This window comes from Spea bombifrons, chromosome 3, assembly GCF_027358695.1.
Source record: "Spea bombifrons isolate aSpeBom1 chromosome 3, aSpeBom1.2.pri, whole genome shotgun sequence".
Taxonomy (NCBI): Eukaryota; Metazoa; Chordata; class Amphibia; order Anura; family Pelobatidae; genus Spea; species Spea bombifrons.
The window spans coordinates 29,555,246-29,575,951 of NC_071089.1; the positions used below are offsets into that span (position 1 = coordinate 29,555,246).

The following is a 20,706-nucleotide window of genomic DNA, read 5'->3' on the forward strand; positions in this document are numbered from 1 at the left end:
GATCCCCCGCAGCGCTGCACTCCGGGAGCACTCCGCAGCGCTGCACTCCGGGAGCCAATGGACGTCTGCACAATGCACGCAGACACCCTCCGCTGCTGCTGGCACTTCTGCCAGGGCTTCTATGTCAGAGCACCGGCGTGACATGACCTTCCGGTGCTCCACCATATAAGTCCCGGTGGTTGTCTACACGCATTGCGCAGAAGTCCACCAGCTGCCCCCACGGGAAGCACGGGAGACAAGTCTAGGGATGCATCGGTAAGTCGGGGAGGGACATGTAGGGGGTATAAGACATATCAGGGGGGGCAGATTGGCAAATAAGGGGCAATAAGGCATATCGGGGGCAGAGTGGTGAATAGGGGGGTATAAGGCATATCTGGGGGGTATAAGGCATATCTGGGGGGGTATAAGGCATATCTGGGGGGTATAAGGCATATCTGGGGGGTATAAGGCATATCTGGAGGGCAGAGTGGCATATAGGGGGTATAAGACATATCAGAGGGTGGAGTGGCATACCGGGAGGGCCGATTGGCAAGCTGTGGGGAAGATGTGCATATCTAGTAAAACTTTTTTCCTATAGGGTCATGTTATATTCAGGCTTTTTCTTTTTTCGAAATTAATATTCAAATTTTGGGGGCCGTCTTATAGTTGAACAAGTATGGTATATACACAAACACATATACATACATCGCACCTCCTGCCCGCCCCTGCTTACCTCTCCCCGCTTCTGAGGCATGCTATCCGGCTGCTCAAACACTGTGGGGTCACGTGACGTCACATGACCTCCGCTATGCTCCTGTCTCCCCGTGCCGGTTCAAATTAGTTTATAAAGGGCCCTTCTGACCTGGATCGGTGCAGTCCAGGTCGGAAGGACCCTTTCTAAACAATTTTGAACCGGCACAAGGAGACAGAAAGAAGGGGTCGCAGGGGTCGCACCAGGGCATGGGCCCCGTCGCAGCTGCGAATGCTGTTGTTACACCAGTGGGGACATTGATGAACATTGAGAATCCTGTCTTGTTTGCCTGTACCACCTCTAGACAACAAATGTTTACAGAGAATAGCCACGATGTGGTAAACAGGTTAACCATGACTTTCTACCTAGGGCGGCTTTGTTCCAAATCCTCCAGCTGTCTTATTCAATCATATATCATTTCAACACTTGTCCCTTCCCACTCCACCCCAATTATTGTCTCACCCAGCCTAAACTGCGGGTCTCTCATCCAAACAACTCCCTGTATCTCTTCTATCCCACCACACTTTTTGTGTCTTTCTTACCCTCACCTCCTGCACATCTCCTTTCCCTGAGCACCTGCATTGTACCCTCCACTTGTATCTCACCCTTCCAAGCTTCCATAATATCTCCTTTATCTCCCCCTCCCATTCCCCCTCTGTTTTCTCTCTCCGTCATCTATATCTCCTCTACCTCAACACCTTCATCCAGACACCCTCAAAAAGCATTTGTGCTATTAAAAAAAAAAAAACTGCGCACTGCATAGGGATTATTCATGATGAATATAATCCTTTTAAAACAAGAAGCAAGTCAAATTTGATAATGTTCTTTAAGAAAAAAATCAGATTAATCTGTGGCTGAGCTAAGTGATTTTTTTGGTTCACAAAGAAGCTTGTACTTTTGTGTCACTGAAGTATGCAGTCGCTAGTTCAATGTAAATGTTGTGCCAACCTTGCTGTATTCTTAGTTGATCCTGCCTGGCTGATAACAAAATCCACGTCTTTTTACTAAGTCGAGTAGATGGCAAAATTGCCGGTCAACTAACCTGCCTAATTTAAACAAAGTGTAACAAAACCCTGGAGCTTAATGCTCTTTAATATTTAATTCTTTCAGTAGCGCTTAGCCTATCAAATGCAAAAATCCATTAACTGCTTTTAATCTCTGCGAAGCCCTATGTCTCTTTTGGCAAATAAAGGGTTGCGTGAGCTATAAAATACATAAAGTATGATTGTATTTTTATGTCACAGAAGACAAATACCGTATTTGCTCGATTATAAGACAAGGTTTTTTCCAGAGCAAATGTTCTGAAAAATAACCCTCGTCTTATAATCAGGGTCGTCTTATAATCAGACCTCAAATAGGTCTGATTATGAGACTAAGATCCAGATCCCCCGCAGCGATGCAGGGGACCTGGATCCTCCTGGGTTAACCCCCCCTCCAACTTACCGGTGCTTCTGAGTCCCCGGTGCTTAGTCGGGGCTGCGTGTAGAGCTCTACGCGATACAATCGCGTAGAGCTCTACACGCTTCCCGGACTAACCACTGGGGACCCAGATGCAGGGGACCTGGATCCTCCTGTGTTAACCCCCGACCCAATTTACCGGTGCATCTGAGTCCCCGGTGCTTAGTCCGGGCTGTGTGTAGAGCTCTACGCGATATAATCGCGTAGAGCTCTACACGATACAATCGCGTAGAGCGCTACACGATACAATCGCGTAGAACTCTACACGCTGCCCGGACTAAGCACCGGGGACTCAGAAGCACCGGTAAGTTGGAGGGGGGGCATAACACAGGAGGATGCAGGGGACCTGCATCCTTCTGTGTTATGCCCCCCCCCCTCCAATTTACCAGTGCTTCTGAGTCCCCAGTGCTTAGTCCGGGCAGCGTGTAGAGCTCTACGCGATTCGCGTGGAGCTCTACATGCTGCCCGGACTAAGCACCTGGGGCTCAGATGCAGGGGACCTGGACCCTCCTGTGTTATGCGCCCCCCTCAACTCAGAAGCACCAGTAAGTTTGGAGGAGGGAGTGTTAAATGGGGGGTGTAAGGCATTTCTGGAGGCAGAGTGCTCTGTGAAATGCCTTTTAACCCCCTTAATGCCACTCTGCCTCCAGAAATGCCTTAAACCTCCCTATATGCCACTCTTCCCCATAATATGCCTTTTAACCCTCTAAGTGCCAGAGTGGCATATAGGGTTAAAAGGCATATCATGGGGCACAGTGGCATATAGGGTTAAAAGGCATATCATGGGGCACAGTGGCATTTAGAGGGTTAAAAGGCATATCATGGGGCACAGTGGCATATAGGGGGTATAAGGCACTTCTGGGGCAGATATGCATAACTGGGGGGCAGGTTGGAAAATAGAAGGAAATAAAACCAAAATATTTTTCTCAAGCATAGCTTTTATTAAAAAAATTGTTTAAATGAATTAACATTTACTGGTAAAACTTTTTTCCTATAGGGTCGTCTTATATTCAGGCTTTTTCTTTTTTTCCTAAATTAATATTAAGATTTGGGGGTCGTCTTATAATCAGGGTCGACTTATAATCGAGCAAATACGGTACTAGGGAAAAAATTAAAGGAAAAAAGATATGGCACACTTTTGTGGGATGTATTATATAAAAAAAATATATATTTTTATATAAAAAAATATATATTTAATCGAATAAACTAGATAAAACACTATAAAGGCAGTCACATTTAAATCTGATTAATAAATATTAACAAGGATGTTGTTAATAATCAAGGTTGACTTCCATTGTTCACAGGATAATGTATGTCTTATGTAGGATCAGTGAGCTAGTTATATATATATAAAATAATTTACCATAAAGCGTCACAGAAAACTTCTATGAGCGTGTAGGGTTTCTTTTGCGTCCCTGATGTGCAAATGAGGATACATTGTTATTCTATTTATTATTAATTGTTTTATATAGCGCCATCAAATTCCGTAGCGCTGTGCAATGGGTAGACAGGACAGAACTTTTGTGATTGCCTTGTCACTCAAAACTACCAGGGTTCAGGTATATTGGGTTATTTCAGACTCTACAACCCCAAAGGGGATGTCCTGCCCTTACCCCATCAATATTTCCCAATAGAATAGTGTTTGTTTGTTTTTATTAATTCAACCTAACATAAGAAATAGAAAAACAGGAGTAGGGAAGGTTTCTCATTTCTGTGTATGGGTGCCTAAATCTCATTACCGCCTAGTTTATATAGCATTGTGTGGGTTTCATTATAAGACAGGAAAAACGTAAGCCATTCACGATGTAAGCAGCTTGCTATGTGTTTCATTTTAGAGGAGCAACGGTGATAAAAGCTCAGGTTCTAATCCAAGGTGTTCTTGATAAATAAAACTGGAGCAATAACTACAACAGCGAGACGATAATCAGGTTCATACTGTAAGAACGTATACGTCTGCTTAACATTCTTTGGATGAAACACTGGGAGAATGCTGGCAGCTGGGTTAATTACATGCCATAGCCAAGTAACGTAGGAAAAGCTTCTAATATTCAAACATGATGAGAGATATAAAGAGTGTGCCCAAGGTTTGGATCCTTATTATTAGCCTCCTAGCTCTTTAGTGCTTAGCAGTGGACGTTTGTGTTTGCAATTGGAAATGATAAGCCTCTTAGAGAGCAGACTTTATGCTCAGAGGAGCCCAACTAATTAAAAAAAAAGGCATTGGGTAAAGAATAACAGTTTTAAAGGCAAACAGAGAAAAGGGGAAATTCTAAAGGGATATTAGCGAGACTGCTGCTGAATATGTAACAAGTGAAAGCAGTTCTTCTTTTAATTGGGAAGTTACTGAAGTCCTTTTTTAGCCCTGCATTGTCAAGTTCTGCTATGAGCGGTTTATTATCTACCGTATCCCACGTACTAATCAATGCAGAGTGAATGGCGAACTGTACAACCTGAACGAATTGACACAAAAGTGGCTCAAGTGCATAACAAGAATGTATGTGCTCTGTCTTGGGGAGCAGGAAATGGGTGGTTGGGAGCACAAACGCCCTCCAGGGGCTGTCATGATTAACTCATATAACGGAGTGGATGCATGGAAGGGTAACCCAGCAGAGGTGGTTTAGTTTCTTTGTTTAAGCATTCAATGAGTTAATCTGAGGTTGATTTAATGTGTTTCTTTGTGAATGCCCTCTGTATCTGTTCTGGCTAGAGGTGTCATCTTCCCAAAGGACCCCTGTGGTGATTCATGGCCTAACTGATAAGGATCCTTAGTTATAGGAATTCCATTCCTATCTTAAGTGGGGGGTTTCCATCACCTTTACCCCACCATAACTTATTGGCACATCAAAGATGGGACCCAATTCTTGGGGATGGTGTCATATAATCAGTCATGTGGTCAGAGGGGCGTTTGCTTGCAAAAGTCTGATTTAGGGACAATGCAGCGTCCGAAAAGCAGAACTCCATGATATACTCTGATCGGAACAACATCGTAAGAAACCATCTGGACTTAAGGAGTTCCCACAGGCCTACTTATTGGAGAAACTCGTGAGTGAGGGTCCTGTGTTTAAGTCCTATTGCTTTTAAGAACTGTTTGCTGTTTTATTTTTATTTTGTATGTCTTGTTTTTGTAATTCTGGCACTGTGTAATCTTTGTCTTTTTGTTATTAAAATATTCATAATCCAAGTCTGTCTTTGGGCTCTAGTATCGATATCCACAAACCCTAAGAGAGGATAACGCGTTACCATATTGTTATTAAGTTCTACAGGATATATATATATATATATGTTGTGTGCCTGGGGTGGGTTGATATATATATATAGCGATAGATGTTCTAATTCGGATTTCTCACGAATCCGGTATCAAAATCGTGAGTGGTGGCAGACTACCTGGGGGGATACAGGCAGGATTTGGGGGTTAATTTGGTATAACTGATGCCTTGTTCAGGGGTGAAGTTAGTAAATCCAGAGGCCTGGTGCTATTAACCCCTTCATGCCCACGCCCTCCACACAGTCACGGCTTGGCAAGTCGTCCTGACCGTGACAGGGGCGTCTAATGAAACCCCTCTGTATGCATGGGCAGAAAACGGTTTCACTGATTTCAATGACAGCACCTGCCTGCCAGTGACTGGCTGCTTTGAGTCTTGCTGCAGGAAGTAAGTCCATCTCTGTTGGATAAGGGTCAGCAGATTACGGAGATAAATCCAACCAAAGGTTTGTGGGAAAAGGGATAGAACCAGACAGGGACTCGGCAAGAATCTTGTAATCCTGCCATGAGGCAAAAAGCTGCCCCCAGATGACAGGTGATCATATGCCATGCCCTGTGTCTCTAGAACAAATTCTGAAACTTCTCAGATATGTAAAACTGTAAAAATTATTCAATAGTATTCATTTAAAGTACTACACCCTGGATTTAATATATCAGGGGCACGCAACTTCAGTCCTCAAGGACCAAAACAAATTGAACATATTGTTCAATGAAGCGCAACATATACGGTTCGATTACATACTTTCTTTTTTTGTGTTGGCCGAATAAAAGGTATCACCTTCGACTAAAGAGTCCAACTTTTCTTGGACCAATACAGCTATAGACATTTTTCTTATTACAGAATCTAAAACTGGAAGGATTTATGTTCTCAAGGACTGATTTGGGGAAAAAATACTTGCAAGTTTTATATAAATAATTAGGTGTGGCTATGGGCAGTTCTTGTTTTGTATCTCTTTCTAGGAGTATCTTAGAAGTAAATAAGCAGTTAATGTCTTTTTTCAATGCACTTTAAACATTAAGAACTTGAAGGGGTCCTTTTTTGCAGTCTGTCACAAGTTGTAATTCAATTCCACAAATTCGTTTTTTTAATGGAACGCCAAACCATGAATATAAAATAAGATCTCATAAGCAGAGCTTAGTTCTTGCTCAGTTGCTTGGGGGAAAGCACAAGCAACAACCTGCTTTTATTTCATGTCGTTATTCAACGATAATATATAAATAACCCACTGCCTAACAAAGGACAGACCTGGCCCTGACCAATTATCTGCCAGGTGTGCACTGAATTTTTGTTTCATAAAGGGTTCTGAACTATGATAGAATAAGATGAGGGTGAAACCGACACATCTAACAGAAAACCATAATTAGATCTACCACTGAACGTCTATCAAGTTTTATTCTGTTTATGTAATATTTGGATGAGTGACCATATGAGTACAACATCTACAAAAGATGTAACGCATCCACAGGTTCTCCCTTTTTTATAAGTTTAGTTTGTACAGTAAGAGATGTAAAGAAAAAGGAAAAAAGGAGAAAAGGTAAGTGAATCACAAATTTCCCAGTTGTGATGGTTTCCCCTGCTATAACAAAGTGCTTACCGGGAACAGATGATAAAATGCAAAATACTATACCAAATAGTAAAGATAAAAGTGAAATATATCTCCCCCTCTCCCCTTTTTTTTGTTAAACAACCAAAGCTGCGCATAACAACACATGTATCTCTAAATGATGATTGTACATGAGCCTTTATATGGTGTCTGTAAATGCTTCGCCCATGATATTGTGTTCAATTAACCCAGTCCTTCCTCTCTTATAATATTTTCTACGCCTTTACAACAACAGTTGAATATCTTCAATAAACTTTTATTGGAAACAAATCACTATATTATAAAAAAAGATTACACTCAACCTAAAATATATGTATATATGTACCCGTATATAGTTGTTTTATTAAATATATGTATGGAGGAAAAACATCATACCTGGGAACTCTCCGGGTTTGGCCCAGAGACTCTGGGTGAAACACTGCTTCCCCGGATCTCCAGATCACTCTTTCTCTAGGGCATGGCAGCAGCGTTAAGCCTTCCCACTCCTCAACAATTTACCTCAGATTTCTAACCCATTTAATGCTATTGAGGGCTAACCCCGCCCTTGTCTGTGCCTGGCTCCACCCCTTGGATGTCCAACCACGCCCCTTGTGTGTGTGTGGCTATCCCTGCCACCTCATGAACCAACCTCTTCAGAAGAGGGAGAGCTCTGGGTAGCCCACCCTGGACGCTCCAGGTATGGAAATGCTATGAGATCAATCAACCTCCAACGGGTAGCTAAAGTGGCCTACTATATAGTCTCAAAATGTGTTACACATAATCGTTATCATAACTATTGTACATTGAAAAAGTAAAAACAAAAGGCACAAGGAAGATTTATAGCTTTGCAGCTTCTGACAGCCCACTTTGGTGCACTCATTGTTTCGGGTGTACGCCAGTCATCTGACCCTCCCCCAGTGACATTGCCCATGTTCCAAAAGATGTATTATAAACTTTGTCCGGGTATGTTATCATAAATTTGTTTTTATTGTATGATGTGAGGTTTGTATTGTGCGTCAAGCTGAGTCACCTTACTAGCTAATGTATATTTTAAATTGTGCTTGTATATTATTTTATGTTTTCTTTGACATATTTTAAGTGAATATGTATTATGAGCCGTTCCACTTTATTACCAGTGACTGTCTATGATACAATAAGAATACGGTACTCTCATTCTGCTAGATCTGCGTTATTCCATGAGGGCTCAATGGAAAAAAATAGCTTGGAAACGTAAAATTCCAGTGAATTTATAGCTATAAGCATGCACCGTGACATCCAGGGAAGGTTACTGTGCAGTACCAGGAGAACATGTAAATAAGACACACTTGCTTCTATATACTGGTAGAAATTCAGCTCAAAAACCTCTTTTAGTAGAGCTGTTCAACCAAAGTGGTCATGGCATTCGCAAATATATGGATTATAAGGTGTTATCACTAACTAGTCAAAAAATAAATACAAAAAAAATATGTGCTCGTCATTGTTCTCACAAAGGTGAACTCTTATCCCATGAATGATGCCTTTTATGAAAATGCGAGACTGTTGTGGTAAAGATTATTTTAAAAAATAAAATAAAATGCTAAGAAATAATAATAAAATTCACAACACACAGCATAGTTATTTGAATGACACAAACTGCCTAACTACCAAATAATAAAATGATATTCTCCCAGCTAAATATGTAATTCATTGTACAGAGTGTGCGTTCACTTAAATGTTCTGTTTCCAGCAATTCAGATTATCTCCATCCTGTCTCCTTCCAAATGCCTAATTTTTAATGCAGAAGACATTTTTACAGCTTATTATCAATAGTTTATTCAGGGAGGGGACTCGCCTCTCTTGGCAAACAAAGTATGGAGATAGAGCTTGCTCCGAATAAATTAGATGGAAGAGACCTTGTGGTTATACACAAGAGCAAAGTGATAAATCATTCTCATTTCACTAATACAAAGTTTCAATTAAGTGTAATCAAAAGCGCCGGGCATTCATCAAAAAGAGAAATCATTCACTTTGCAGATAAGGTTAATTTAGTTTTATTCTAGCAGGGTTCATATGGAAATCGAACGCCGTGGTTCAGGACCCTCTCTAAGCCAAGCGTGTGCGCTGGGATGTCCTATCTCTCTGAACAAACAAGCCATCAAACATACTTATCACTGTCTTTAGGCTCTATATCATTCACTTAATGCCACTCCCCTACGTGCCTGTCGATCAGCTGCGTGTCTAGACTATTAACGATCGCACTTCGTTTCAATAGAAACCATTTATTTTTCATGTATCTAGAACAGCAGCATCTAAAGTCGTTAGCGCTGGAGTAACGAGCTTGTTTATCTGAAATATATAGATCAGTGTGAATTTATATGTATATTCTAAGAGTTTGCGTCTTAATCATAAGAGTACAAAAGTGCAAAAATCCCTTGTTCTGGAATAGTGTTGTCCAACTATTTAATGCAGAGGCTGACCATTGAAAAGTCTAGGTTAAGGATGGCCCAAACATTTGTGCCATCACTAATATATATAAAAAACTATTATAGCGCAAATGTTAAAGTGGCCACATCAACATAAAACCAGTTCCCACTGATCTGACCATTTCACGGACTACTTTTCAAACTTGGCACACGCAGAACAAATTATACACAGAACGATGACATAAAATGGTAAACCCATCAAACTGCCGACATACCTCTGAAGATTGTTCAAATAATGACGGTGGTAAGAAATCTTGGGGTTCTGAATTGACAGGTGGTCCAGTCCAATTACTCTGAACAAAAAGGTGAAGGCAGCAAACTCCCAAAAGAAATACCACCAACTGTCTACAAGTAAGAAAAGATGGTGATTAGGATTAATCAAACCTAGGTGTAGTGACTAGTACATTGTCCAAGTACTATTCACAGATCCTCTGAATTGTATTCATTTTCTGATTTATATATACAACACAAACACCCTATGCAGTAGGTGGAATTGGCCTAACTCTTTAATGCTGGGAGATATAATAATACATCAACACAAAAATGGACACAACACGATGCACATAATATTTTTACAGCGAAAACGAGAGAGACAAGAGACACAGGCATTGCTTCCAAGTAGAGCCCTGCGCGGGACTGCTTTTTTAATCCCGCTCCCGCCCGCTCCCGCTGATTTTTTGCCCAATCCCGCCCGCTCCCGCTGATTTTTTGTCCAATCCCGCCCGCTCCCGCTGATTTTTTGTCCAATCCCGCCCGCTCCCGCTGATTGTTTGTCCACTCCCGCCCGCTCCCGCAACATATGCGTCCTATCCCGCCCGCTCAAACTAGGTTTTAATACCTAAAAAAAGTTTTACTAGTAAATATTAATTGATAAGGAAACTATGTTTTCATATTTAATAAAAAGTATAATTGAGAAAAATTTATTTCTTGTTTTTATTTTTCTTATTTGCCAACCTGCCCCCCAGTTATGCATATCTGACCCCAGGCTTGCCACTCTGCCCCCCAGATATGCCTTATATTTCCCTATATGCCACTTTCTACACCAGATATGCCTTATATCCCCCTATATGCCACTCTGCCTCCTAGATTTGCCTTATACCCCCCAGATATGCCACTGTGCCCATGATATGCCATGTACCCCCTGATATGCCACTCCAACCCCTGATATGCCACTGTGCCCCCAGTTATGCCTTATAGACACTTATATGTCACTCTGCCCATGATATGCCACTCCAACCATTGATATGACACTGTGCCCCCAGTTATGCATATATCTCCAGATAACCCACTGTGCCCCCAATATGCCACTATGCTCCCTGGTGTGCCACTCTCCCCCATCATAGAAGCCCCAGCAGAAGTTATTCACAAACATCCATTGATCTATTCCCTAAATCATACATACTGGTTAATACAAACTCTTTCACTGCCTTATCAGAATTGCAGATTTCCCGCGCACTCAAGGCTGCCTTCAGGTTGCTCTCACAGAAGGTCTCTTTTCTTTTCCCGCAGGAACGGAGCAGTCATTTGATGAGATGTTAAATCACGTGACTCCGCTGTGTTCCTGGGCAGAACAAGAGAAGTGACGCTGTGAGGGAGCAGCGAGAAGGCAGCCTTGCGGGACTGCGCGGGATTACCGGGACCCGCAGGTACGCTGGCTGACCGCCCGCTCCCGCCCGCAATAGCTGAAAAACCGCCCGCGCCCGCAAGTTCTTTGGCGGGTCCCGCGGGACCTGCGGGACCCGCCTCCCAATGCAGTCCTCTACTTCCAAGCATTGCACTGACTGGGGGTGAAGCAGCCAATCAGTGGCAAGAAAACTCTTCCATGGAAATCCAAAGGATCACTTTCTGCACCTGTACATTGGGGCCCTTATTGGACCCCAAGAACATCCTTGCAAACCCGAGCTGGAGTTGACCGACGAAAGCATACCGAGCATCGGCTTTAACAAGCAGGTAATTTACACCGCTGATCATCTGCATGCCTAGAAACTGAGGGGTAGGGAAAAGGGCAAATGTATATACCGTATTTGCTCGATTATAAGACGAGGTTTTTTCCAGAGCAAATGCTCTGAAAAATACCCCTCGTCTTATAATCGGGGTCGTCTTCTAATCAGACCCCAAAAAAATGGCTGGGGCCATGCTGCTTACCGGTCGCGAGCAGCGTCTCTTCCGTTAGAAGCAGGAGGACAGGAAGCTTGTAGCTTCCTCACAGAACTCTATCTCCCCCTCCCTCCTCTGGGGGCGGGGCCAGAGAAGTTGCTGGTACAGCCGGTCCCCTGCAGAAGTCTTCGAGTGAGAGATCTGCAGTTCAGGTAAGGGGGTGGGGGAGGGTTTTTGGGTAAGTATGTGTGATTAATGTGTGAAGTATGTGTGATTAATGGAATGAATGAGTATTTAAATGTTTGTGAATGTGTGTTTGTGTGTGATAGCATGGATGTGTAAGGGGGGTGGGGGTTGTAGCATGGCATAGGGAGGCTGTAATCCCACTACTATCATCCCCAGGTTCCAGCATGTACTGGCTGCCTTGGCTTGATAGGAGTGTGATTGCTGTTAGCAGCAATCACACTCCTATCAAGCCAAGGCAGCCAGTACATGCTGGGTTAAAAGGCATATCATGGGGCTGAGTGGCATATAGGGGGTTAAAATGCATTTCTGGACCTCCAGAAATGCATTTTAACCCCCTATATGCCACTCAGCCCCATGATATGCATATATACCTCCAGAAATGCATTTTAACCCCCTATATGCCACTCAGCCCCATGATATGCCTTTTAACCCCCTATATGCCAGAGTGGCATATAGGGGTATAAGGCATATCATGGGGCAGAGTGGCAAATAGGGGGGGTATAAAGCATTTCTGGGGGCAGAGTGGCATAACTGGGGGGGGGCAGGTTGGCAAATAAAAGGAAATTTAAAAAATATATTTACATGAATTAATATTTACTGGTAAAACTTTTTTTCCTATAGGGTCGTCTTATATTCAGGCTTTTTGTTTTTTTCCTAAATTAATATTTTGATTTTGGGGGGTCGTCTTATAATCGGGGTCGTCTTATAATCGAGCAAATACGGTATATATGGATGAAGAAAGACAATAAACCTTTAGGAATCACTGGGCATTGAAATCATAAAATTTTAAGGTTAAAGTTTCATAAAACTTTTGTGAGTTGTTTGTGATAAATGATTTAATTATCTTTTATGTTGTCTTTTGTCGGTTTTGGGGACACATTACTTTCTCAAAGGTCCATTGGAAAGATCATTGCCCTGTTTCTTTAACTAACCAAGAAGCAAATCCAGAAGTATAGGTTACTACTTATTTATAAATTTGTGCTATACAGTTTGGTGTGGAAGAAAACCTGTACCTTTATTTGTTGAGTATAATTAAAGTGCAAGCTTGGGTGTTTTCAGGTATGTTACAAAATCAAAGTTGTTAAATACATTTACACAGACTGCTTGGACAGCGGAACCAAACCCAGAGTTCATTTAAGTTAGTTGTTAAAAGTGTTACTAGTCAGATACTTCAGATCTAATCATTAATTTCACAATGCAGTCTTCTCTTCTGGATGGGTTCAGTATTCGAACCAGATATGACCCTCCACGCCATTCACTTCACGTGCCTTCTATGAGAAGCATTATAGAGGTCCTCAAAGTCACTTCCTTTTGCACCTTAACATGTCTTGTAGGTACCCATGAAACAGCAAAAGCTGATTTGCCTGATTTCAACACTATGAGCTCATGTATGAAAACTATCGTTATGGGTGAGTATGCGTGGTAGGATGCCAAAGTTCTTAATAGAGAGAGAACATACCAGCCAGGTAAGTAGGCAAGCATAATTCATACTGATTTGCTTCTCAGATTTCTTTGAGCCAGGGACAATAAAGCAAACATAACTTGCGTTACTGGTCCCTCATGTTTTGCGTGTGTGTCACTGGCCAAGCATGGGTACCTCAATGAACCCAGCATCTTATCAGATATAGATACATATTATGAGATATGAAGATACATTCCCATACACAGGCACAAAACAAGTTATTACAATAAATAGTTTCTTATGAAGCTAATTACCTGTCATCATCAAGATCAGAAGAGGTATCTAAGTATGCAGATATGTGTTTCTCCAGGTAGAGATCAATCTTCTCATGTGTGGTTGGTGCTGTGAAGATGTCCTGCACACGTGGACTGAGGAGAATACTTTCATAATTGCCTTCAAACAGCTGCCGCAGCAGTGAGCTGATTTCTGTCAATACAAGACATTTCACGTTTATGTTTTCTGTAAAAAACTTACCGCATTTATAGTGAAGTTACACATTCTCGATGAATCTTTAGATATAGAACTTAGTCTGTTAGAAATAATACTTTACCATGTAAAATCTCCATGACAATTTTAACCCTTTTTTAAAAGCAGCGTTGGGATCAGTTGCAATTTTGTCTACTTGGAAACTCTCTGGTATGCAAAATATTTCCCCCCCACCAAACTCTCTTTACTAATTTAAAATAGTATATCCATGAATCCCCTGGTTTTCAAGAGGTTGTAACCATTTGTTAAAGCAATCCATGAAACACATGTAATTTTAGGTTGTACACTGGCGTAATAGAAAAGCTTGTAAAGTAGACATCTTATAGAAGACATCTCCATGTACACACAAACCCACATGGATGTGTGCAATTAAGTGTGCATAATAATTACTATTAATAGGTATCTTTAGTGCTAGTAACTGAATCATAGGGTGTAGCAAAAATGTTTCAACGTGCAGCACAACAGTAACCCTCCAGAGCTCCCCGCCGGGATCCACCCGGGGACCAGGCACGAAGACCCACAGTGTCTCCACAAAGTGTCTCCACAAAGTGCCTCCAACTTGAAAGCTTAAAGCGTTTCGAGCCTTAAATGACGCTTACTCATAAGCTTATGAATATGTGCCATTTAAGGTGTGAACGAGTTAAGCTTTGTGCTTTTTTTCCCTCTCATTTATCATGTGTTTATAGTAGCACTTTATTGCACATTAAAGAACCTTATATTTACTATCGAAGTGCAAAGCTCATGGCTATTTCTATTATATGGTATACCCTAGAAGTTTCCTCTGACATTTAGAGTCCCCTAAGGTAGCATAGCCCTTTCAAAAAAATGAAAACGATCCCATCATCTGTATGCCAATGCTTTTACAAAGGAACCTGCTGAAAGATAAGGACCTACGTTTGGTATGACTGTACTACGTATATGTGCAGTCTCATTAAATTCAACAGAGGTAAGCCCCAGTCACTGCCTTGGCTAAAACACCACCTGAACTTAATTGTCACAAATCCCTATCAATCAATACAGATTAATCCTTCTGTGCCTCCTTGGTTCTAATCATTCCACTTACTCTTCTAGTAAAAGACACATTATTATTACAATATGAAGGTCTCAAGGACCGACGGGACAGATATAACATTATGACAGGTTCACGGAGTCCAAGAATAATGTCAGAAGAAAGCTGACATATGCAGTCCCGATACAGGACAGCTTGGTTTGAAAAATGGGACTATAAAGGAATGCCTTGAAGCAAGTGCAGATAATCCCTGGCGTTATAATAGATCACAGCTTTCCTTCAGATGCGAGCAGTTACGAACCGCTGTCAATGTGATTTTTTTTCCTTTCATTTCTTTATAATTCAATTGATTCAATAAGGTTAATTGCTAAAATCAAAGAAAGGAACAGATAATATACATCATTGTAAAGATGAAGGCTTGGTTATGAATGCATTGAGTACCAAGCAAACAGTGGTCAATACAGAAGCTAAAATTTAAAATGATACACATAAATCTAAGGCTTCGGAGTCTCAAGCTAAATTTCATTTTAGTGGCTATTTAAGGAAAAGCAGAACAAAACGTGAAAAAAAGGAATGTATACTCCACGTTTGGGGTCTTCTACCAAATGCACAGGAAAAAAGCTAAGTAATTAAATATAAACCGGAAAAAACGCTTCTGTTCTGTGCTGATCTAGCTTTTTCTACAGATGTAGTTTGAGATATTTCTCCATTTACCAGGGGACTTATTAAATCTAAAGTAAATGTTATTTCATAAAGAAAAAACATTGGATGTAGCTTTTTTCTCTCTCTCTCAAGGTCACTGAGATAAACTGCTTATTCTACAATGAAATTGCAAGTTAAGGCAAAATTGAAGTTATTCCGCAAAGAACACAAAGTTGGCAATGTACGTAGACTCTTCCACAATGCTTCTTGGACCAGCATGAAGGAGGAGAAGAAAGATATGTCCTGACCAAAAAAGATATGCAACAGGGCTCCACCTTAATGTGAACTAAGTGGATTAGCAGTGGCTATTCTGGTACACCTGCCTTTAGTTACGCCTATGGTAAGTGTCCCAGACACTGTAGCTTAGAAGAATGAAACCCGGAAGGATGACAACACATCAAAGTCAGACTGGAGACATAGTACAATCTAAAAAGACTCAAGCAGAAATAGGAACCATGAGGGACAGGAAAAAACATATGAAAGCTTGCCATGAATGCTGGCCTTTAAAGGTTACCTAAAAAGATATGTCATAACCTATACCATGAATGGATATCTTTTGCAGCCTTTTTACTGTAAATTACTTGGTCTCAAAGCAAGACGTGATTTAAATACATGCTGAATGGGGGAATGGTTAATTACCATCAACCATAAAATAACCTCAGCTCAATCAAATTCAATCTATTTTAGAATGTCTTTTATAGAAACAGGTTTCAATGTATTTGAAAAAAAACAGTATACTTGATTCCTTAAGAAATCTGTATCTCCATTGGCGGGGCTGTATAGTATCCGTTTACATTCTAAACTTTTTTGAAACAATTGGAAGATCTGGGAAATAAAGGGCTTTATAGTTTATACCCTGCAGGAAATATCCTGTCCTCTGATGACCTTCCGAGGGATCGCACATTTAAAACTGTAACAGTTTTTGGGCATTCGCCCCGGCAGCTGTTACAGGAGATCGGGCAGCGATGCTGGCTTCTGCGACAGCCTGATCTCCCTGCTGCTGCAAGAAGGTAAGGACATATCGGTACATCCATATGTGTTTCTTGAGATGCGTTTATGGACGTACCAGTACGTCTGTTGGGGACTGAAGGGGTTAATATGCATTATTCCAAAATAAAACAAAGCTCTTACCTGACACTAAAGCAGTTGCTCCCGTCCTCCATGGTACAACATATCAGTGGCAGGAAAGTGCCCCCCCATTGAAATCAAAACAGAGCACTGCCTGCAGTTTTCCCTGATCCGGTTCTGGAGCCGATTGAAGGTTAATACATCACTTGCAGACAGGTGTGCTTCCTGGTTTCTCAAAGTACAGCTTTTAACATAACTAAACTCATTTTCTGAAAGTTGTGATTACCTTGTGATTTTTGCTGGTCAGTGCAACTGATTAGGAGATATTTGGTTAGATATAAAAGGTAAGCGACATCCCATGGACGAGTGAGCATTACCTTACTGTTCTTTACTGATCTCTTTCCTCTCTTTCTCCTTATAAAGGCTACCTACACCAATCAACAACAATAAGCTACTTAACAACAGGGCAGAGATGACTTAAGAGTACACTTTACTGTCACGTACAGCTTCACTAAAGAATACTGCATATTACAGTACTTTGTGGGTATGTCAATATGCAGAGAAAAACTAAAACACTTGCACTTTTGGGAGAAGCTCCAGTTACAGAGCAGCAGCTCCTTGTCTCCCCAATGGTGCTTGAAGAAGGCAAGGAAAGCAGATTGCATATGCAATGGGAATACCACACAAATTTAAAGGGATCTCTCAGTTATCATATGCATTAAAGTGCATATAACGGCTGGCATGACCTTAATTATGGAGGGATAGCCATGCAGAACCAGAGAACAGAAGTTAAGATACCTTTCTCAATGGTATACTCATGTGTAAGATTTTAATCAGTAAACACCATTAAATGGATTTATTTAGGGTACAATAGAATAAAATTTAAGATTAGGGAAAGTGACTTCTGGTTTACATCAAAAATCTAGAAGGGAGGTGTCAATAAAAACAACTACGGGAACTTTTTTCAATGCCTGTATTTGACATTTAAGACTGATCTCAGCACCAAGACAATTTACTAAAATTTTTGTTAAACATACCAAAACTGGTATATTTTTATCTTGCTACATAAAACCTCTGTTCCCATTTGGTACAAGGAGGTGACTCCAGGACTCAGTGTTGGTCTCCTTGTCTCTTTGAAGCTTTATACGCTTCACATCTTTTAATGTGCACTCATGCATCACCTAGCTACAACAGAGAACCTGTAAAAAAAAAAAAAACCTCTGAGACTGTTCTAGAGCTGGCTATATCGGAAAGGATGTTAAAATTATGCAGAAAGAATCAGTGGCCTCCTGGTACATGTTGTATCTCCCCTGTCAAAGTAAATCTCATATAATTACTGGTGTACATTATATCAATATACAATATACCAACTGGTTAAATTATGTATATCATTCACAAATATTTGTACCGTGAAGTCAGCTTCAGATAGTGTAGCATTTTCTCTATAATTCCTGCTAACAAAATTAATAAGAAATACCGTATTTGCTCGATTATAAGACGAGGTTTTTTTCAGCGCAAATGCTCTGAAAAATACCCCTCGTCTTATAATCGGGGTCGTCTTATAATCAGACCTCAAATAGGTCTGACTATGAGACGACTAAGATCCAGATCCCCCGCAGCTGCAGGGGACCTGGATCCTCCTGTCTCCCCCCCGCCCCATTTACCGGTACTTCTGAGTCCCCGGTGTGTAGCTGGGGCAGCGTGTAGATGTCTACGCGATTCCTGTAGACAACTTCCGCTGCAGCAGGAAGGAGGCGTGGCTAGCAGCGGGGGTTGTCTGCGTCCATCGTGCAGACCTTCCCCGACTGTCAGAGATCAGAGTTCCCCGCACCGGTTTGGAGGGGGGGACGAGTGTTAAATGGGGGGCATAAGGCATTTCTGGAGGCAGAGTGCTCTGTGAAATGCCTTTTAACCCCCTTAATGCCACTCTGCCTCCAGAAATGCCTTTTTAACCCTCTATACGCCACTCTGCCTCCTGAATGCCTTAAACCTCCCTATATGCCACTCTTCCCCATAATATGCCTTTTAACCCCCTTAATGCCAGTGGCATATAGGGGTATAAGGCATTTCTGGAGGCAGAGTGGCACATAGGGGGTCAAAAGGCATATCATGGGGCACAGTGGCATATAGGGTTAAAAGGCATATCATGGGGCATAGTGGCATTTAGAGGGTTAAAAGGCATATCATGGGGCACAGTGGCATTTAGGGGGTATAATGCATTTCTGGGGCAGATGTGCATAACTGGGGGGACAGGTTGGAAAATAGAAGGAAATAAAACCAAAATATTTTTCTCAATCATAGCTTTTATTTAAAAAAATAGTTTACATGAATTAACATTTACTGGTAAAACTTTTTTCCTATAGGGTTGTCTTATATTCAGGCTTTTTCTTTTTTTCCTAAATTAATATTCCGATTTGGGGGGTCGTTTTATAATCAGGGTCGCCTTATAATCGAGCAAATACGGTATACAATAAAAAAAAGATGTAACTAAACAGAGCATGACAAATCTGCATCACTCGCTGGAGACACTCAAAGTCCAGGAGTTGCCACACAACAACTGCAGGGTTATGTGACATTGCGTTATGGGACCCGGCTGAGCTCCTGCCTCCTAGCAGAGCTTACCAAGGAAAGGTGGGACTGTAGTCCAGTCACCAGCTGGACACATAATCTGGCTCCTTATAATGGTCAGGGTAAAACTCTTCTGTGGTTGCTTGGTGCTTGGATTTTGTAACGTTTTGGCTAAAAAGTGGTCAAGAAGTAGATAGTGTATTATTAATAGGGGTGGGCATTCATGAAAATGGGTAAAGTTAGAAAGCTGCTTACACCTACATTCATGAGGCATCCAAAAAATCCTGCAACCTGAATTTATCTGTCCCAACCGTACCTTAAGGTATAGTGGTTTCACTATGAAAACATCTTCCCAATGGTTCAGTATGGTGGAAGGAGCATCATGATTTAGGGCTGCTTTGCTGTCTCAGGGCCTGGACAGCTTGCCATCATCGAGGGGACAATGAATAGTTGTCAATAAATGATCAAGGAATCATACAGAATAATATCAGGGTGGCTGTCCTCCAGCTGAAGTGCAATAGAAGCTGTGTAATGTAGCAGAACAATGACCATAAACAGCAAAGTAAATCTACTACAGAATGGTTTAAAAAAATAAAACCCGCCTTTTGAAGTGGCCCAGTCAGACCCCAGGCCTTAACCCCCTAGAGAATGTGGAATAACCTCAAGAGAGCAGTTTACAACAGGCATCCTTGGTATTTGGCTGAGCTCCAGCAGTTCTGTAAGGAAGAATGGTCTAAAATGCCTCCTGAACGTTGTGTAGGTCTGATCTGAAGCTCCCGGAAGCGCTTGTTAGAGGTTATAGCTGCCAGAGGAGGTTTCAGCCAGTTCTAAAATCCAAGGGTTCAGGTACTGTGACGTTTGGTGTGTTATCAAAGATAATCATTGTTTATGTGTTATTAACTTAAGCACATAGCGTTTGCCTATACGTGTGACTTACAGATAAAAAAGGATGAGACAATTGGCTCTTGTACATGACATACAGCAGATTCTTCATTTGCTTGGTGTGTGACCTGCACCCATAACAATGCAATATCTCACCTGCATTCACTGGTGGTTCAGATTGCGATGTCACTGAGAAGCCCCTCAGCACATCCTTCTCCAGAGAAGTCCACATTCAGACCAAATAGGTGGGGACCGACACAGATTTAAAATATAGCAGACGTGTGTTGATTTGATATATTAAGGATGATCCACTAAAATAAAAATAAAAAACATACTGTAATCTAGAGAAATATGCATGACCTGAAAGGACATCATAAACAAAAAAAAACACGGAGGTTATATTCAATGACAATTTGATTTATTCACTAAACATTGAGTTGAAGCCACATCTAATAGATTTCCCGTGAGAGAACCAGAAAAATACACATTTATAGTCTGAGGGGGTTTAACGATTTCACTTCACTGACTGAAGTACGGCCAATGTGGTCTTTTTATGCAGGGGCAATAACAGAACTGGCACTTAATCATGTATAGTTAAACTGGGGAGGCTAAATGTTTGATCTCACATGAATTTATCTACAACTTGTTATTCAACAAACCTCTTTGCATCATACACACCAACAATTACCAG

At 41.4% G+C, this 20,706-nt stretch overlaps 1 protein-coding gene across 1 annotated transcript in view; it reads right to left on the minus strand.

Moving 5' to 3' along the window:
- The window catches only part of TTC27 (tetratricopeptide repeat domain 27), a 144,550-nt gene extending 124,267 nt beyond the window's left edge, over nt 1-20,283 (minus strand). Inside the window, exons 1-3 of the mRNA XM_053459109.1 lie at nt 20,172-20,283; nt 13,555-13,726; nt 9,711-9,840 (exon numbers count right to left, since the gene is read on the minus strand). Of these exons, the coding sequence (XP_053315084.1) occupies nt 9,711-9,840; nt 13,555-13,726; nt 20,172-20,247 (378 nt within the window). The 5' untranslated portion in view covers nt 20,248-20,283. The remainder of the gene's footprint in view (nt 1-9,710; nt 9,841-13,554; nt 13,727-20,171) is intronic.
- Between the last annotated feature and the right edge of the window lie 423 nt (nt 20,284-20,706).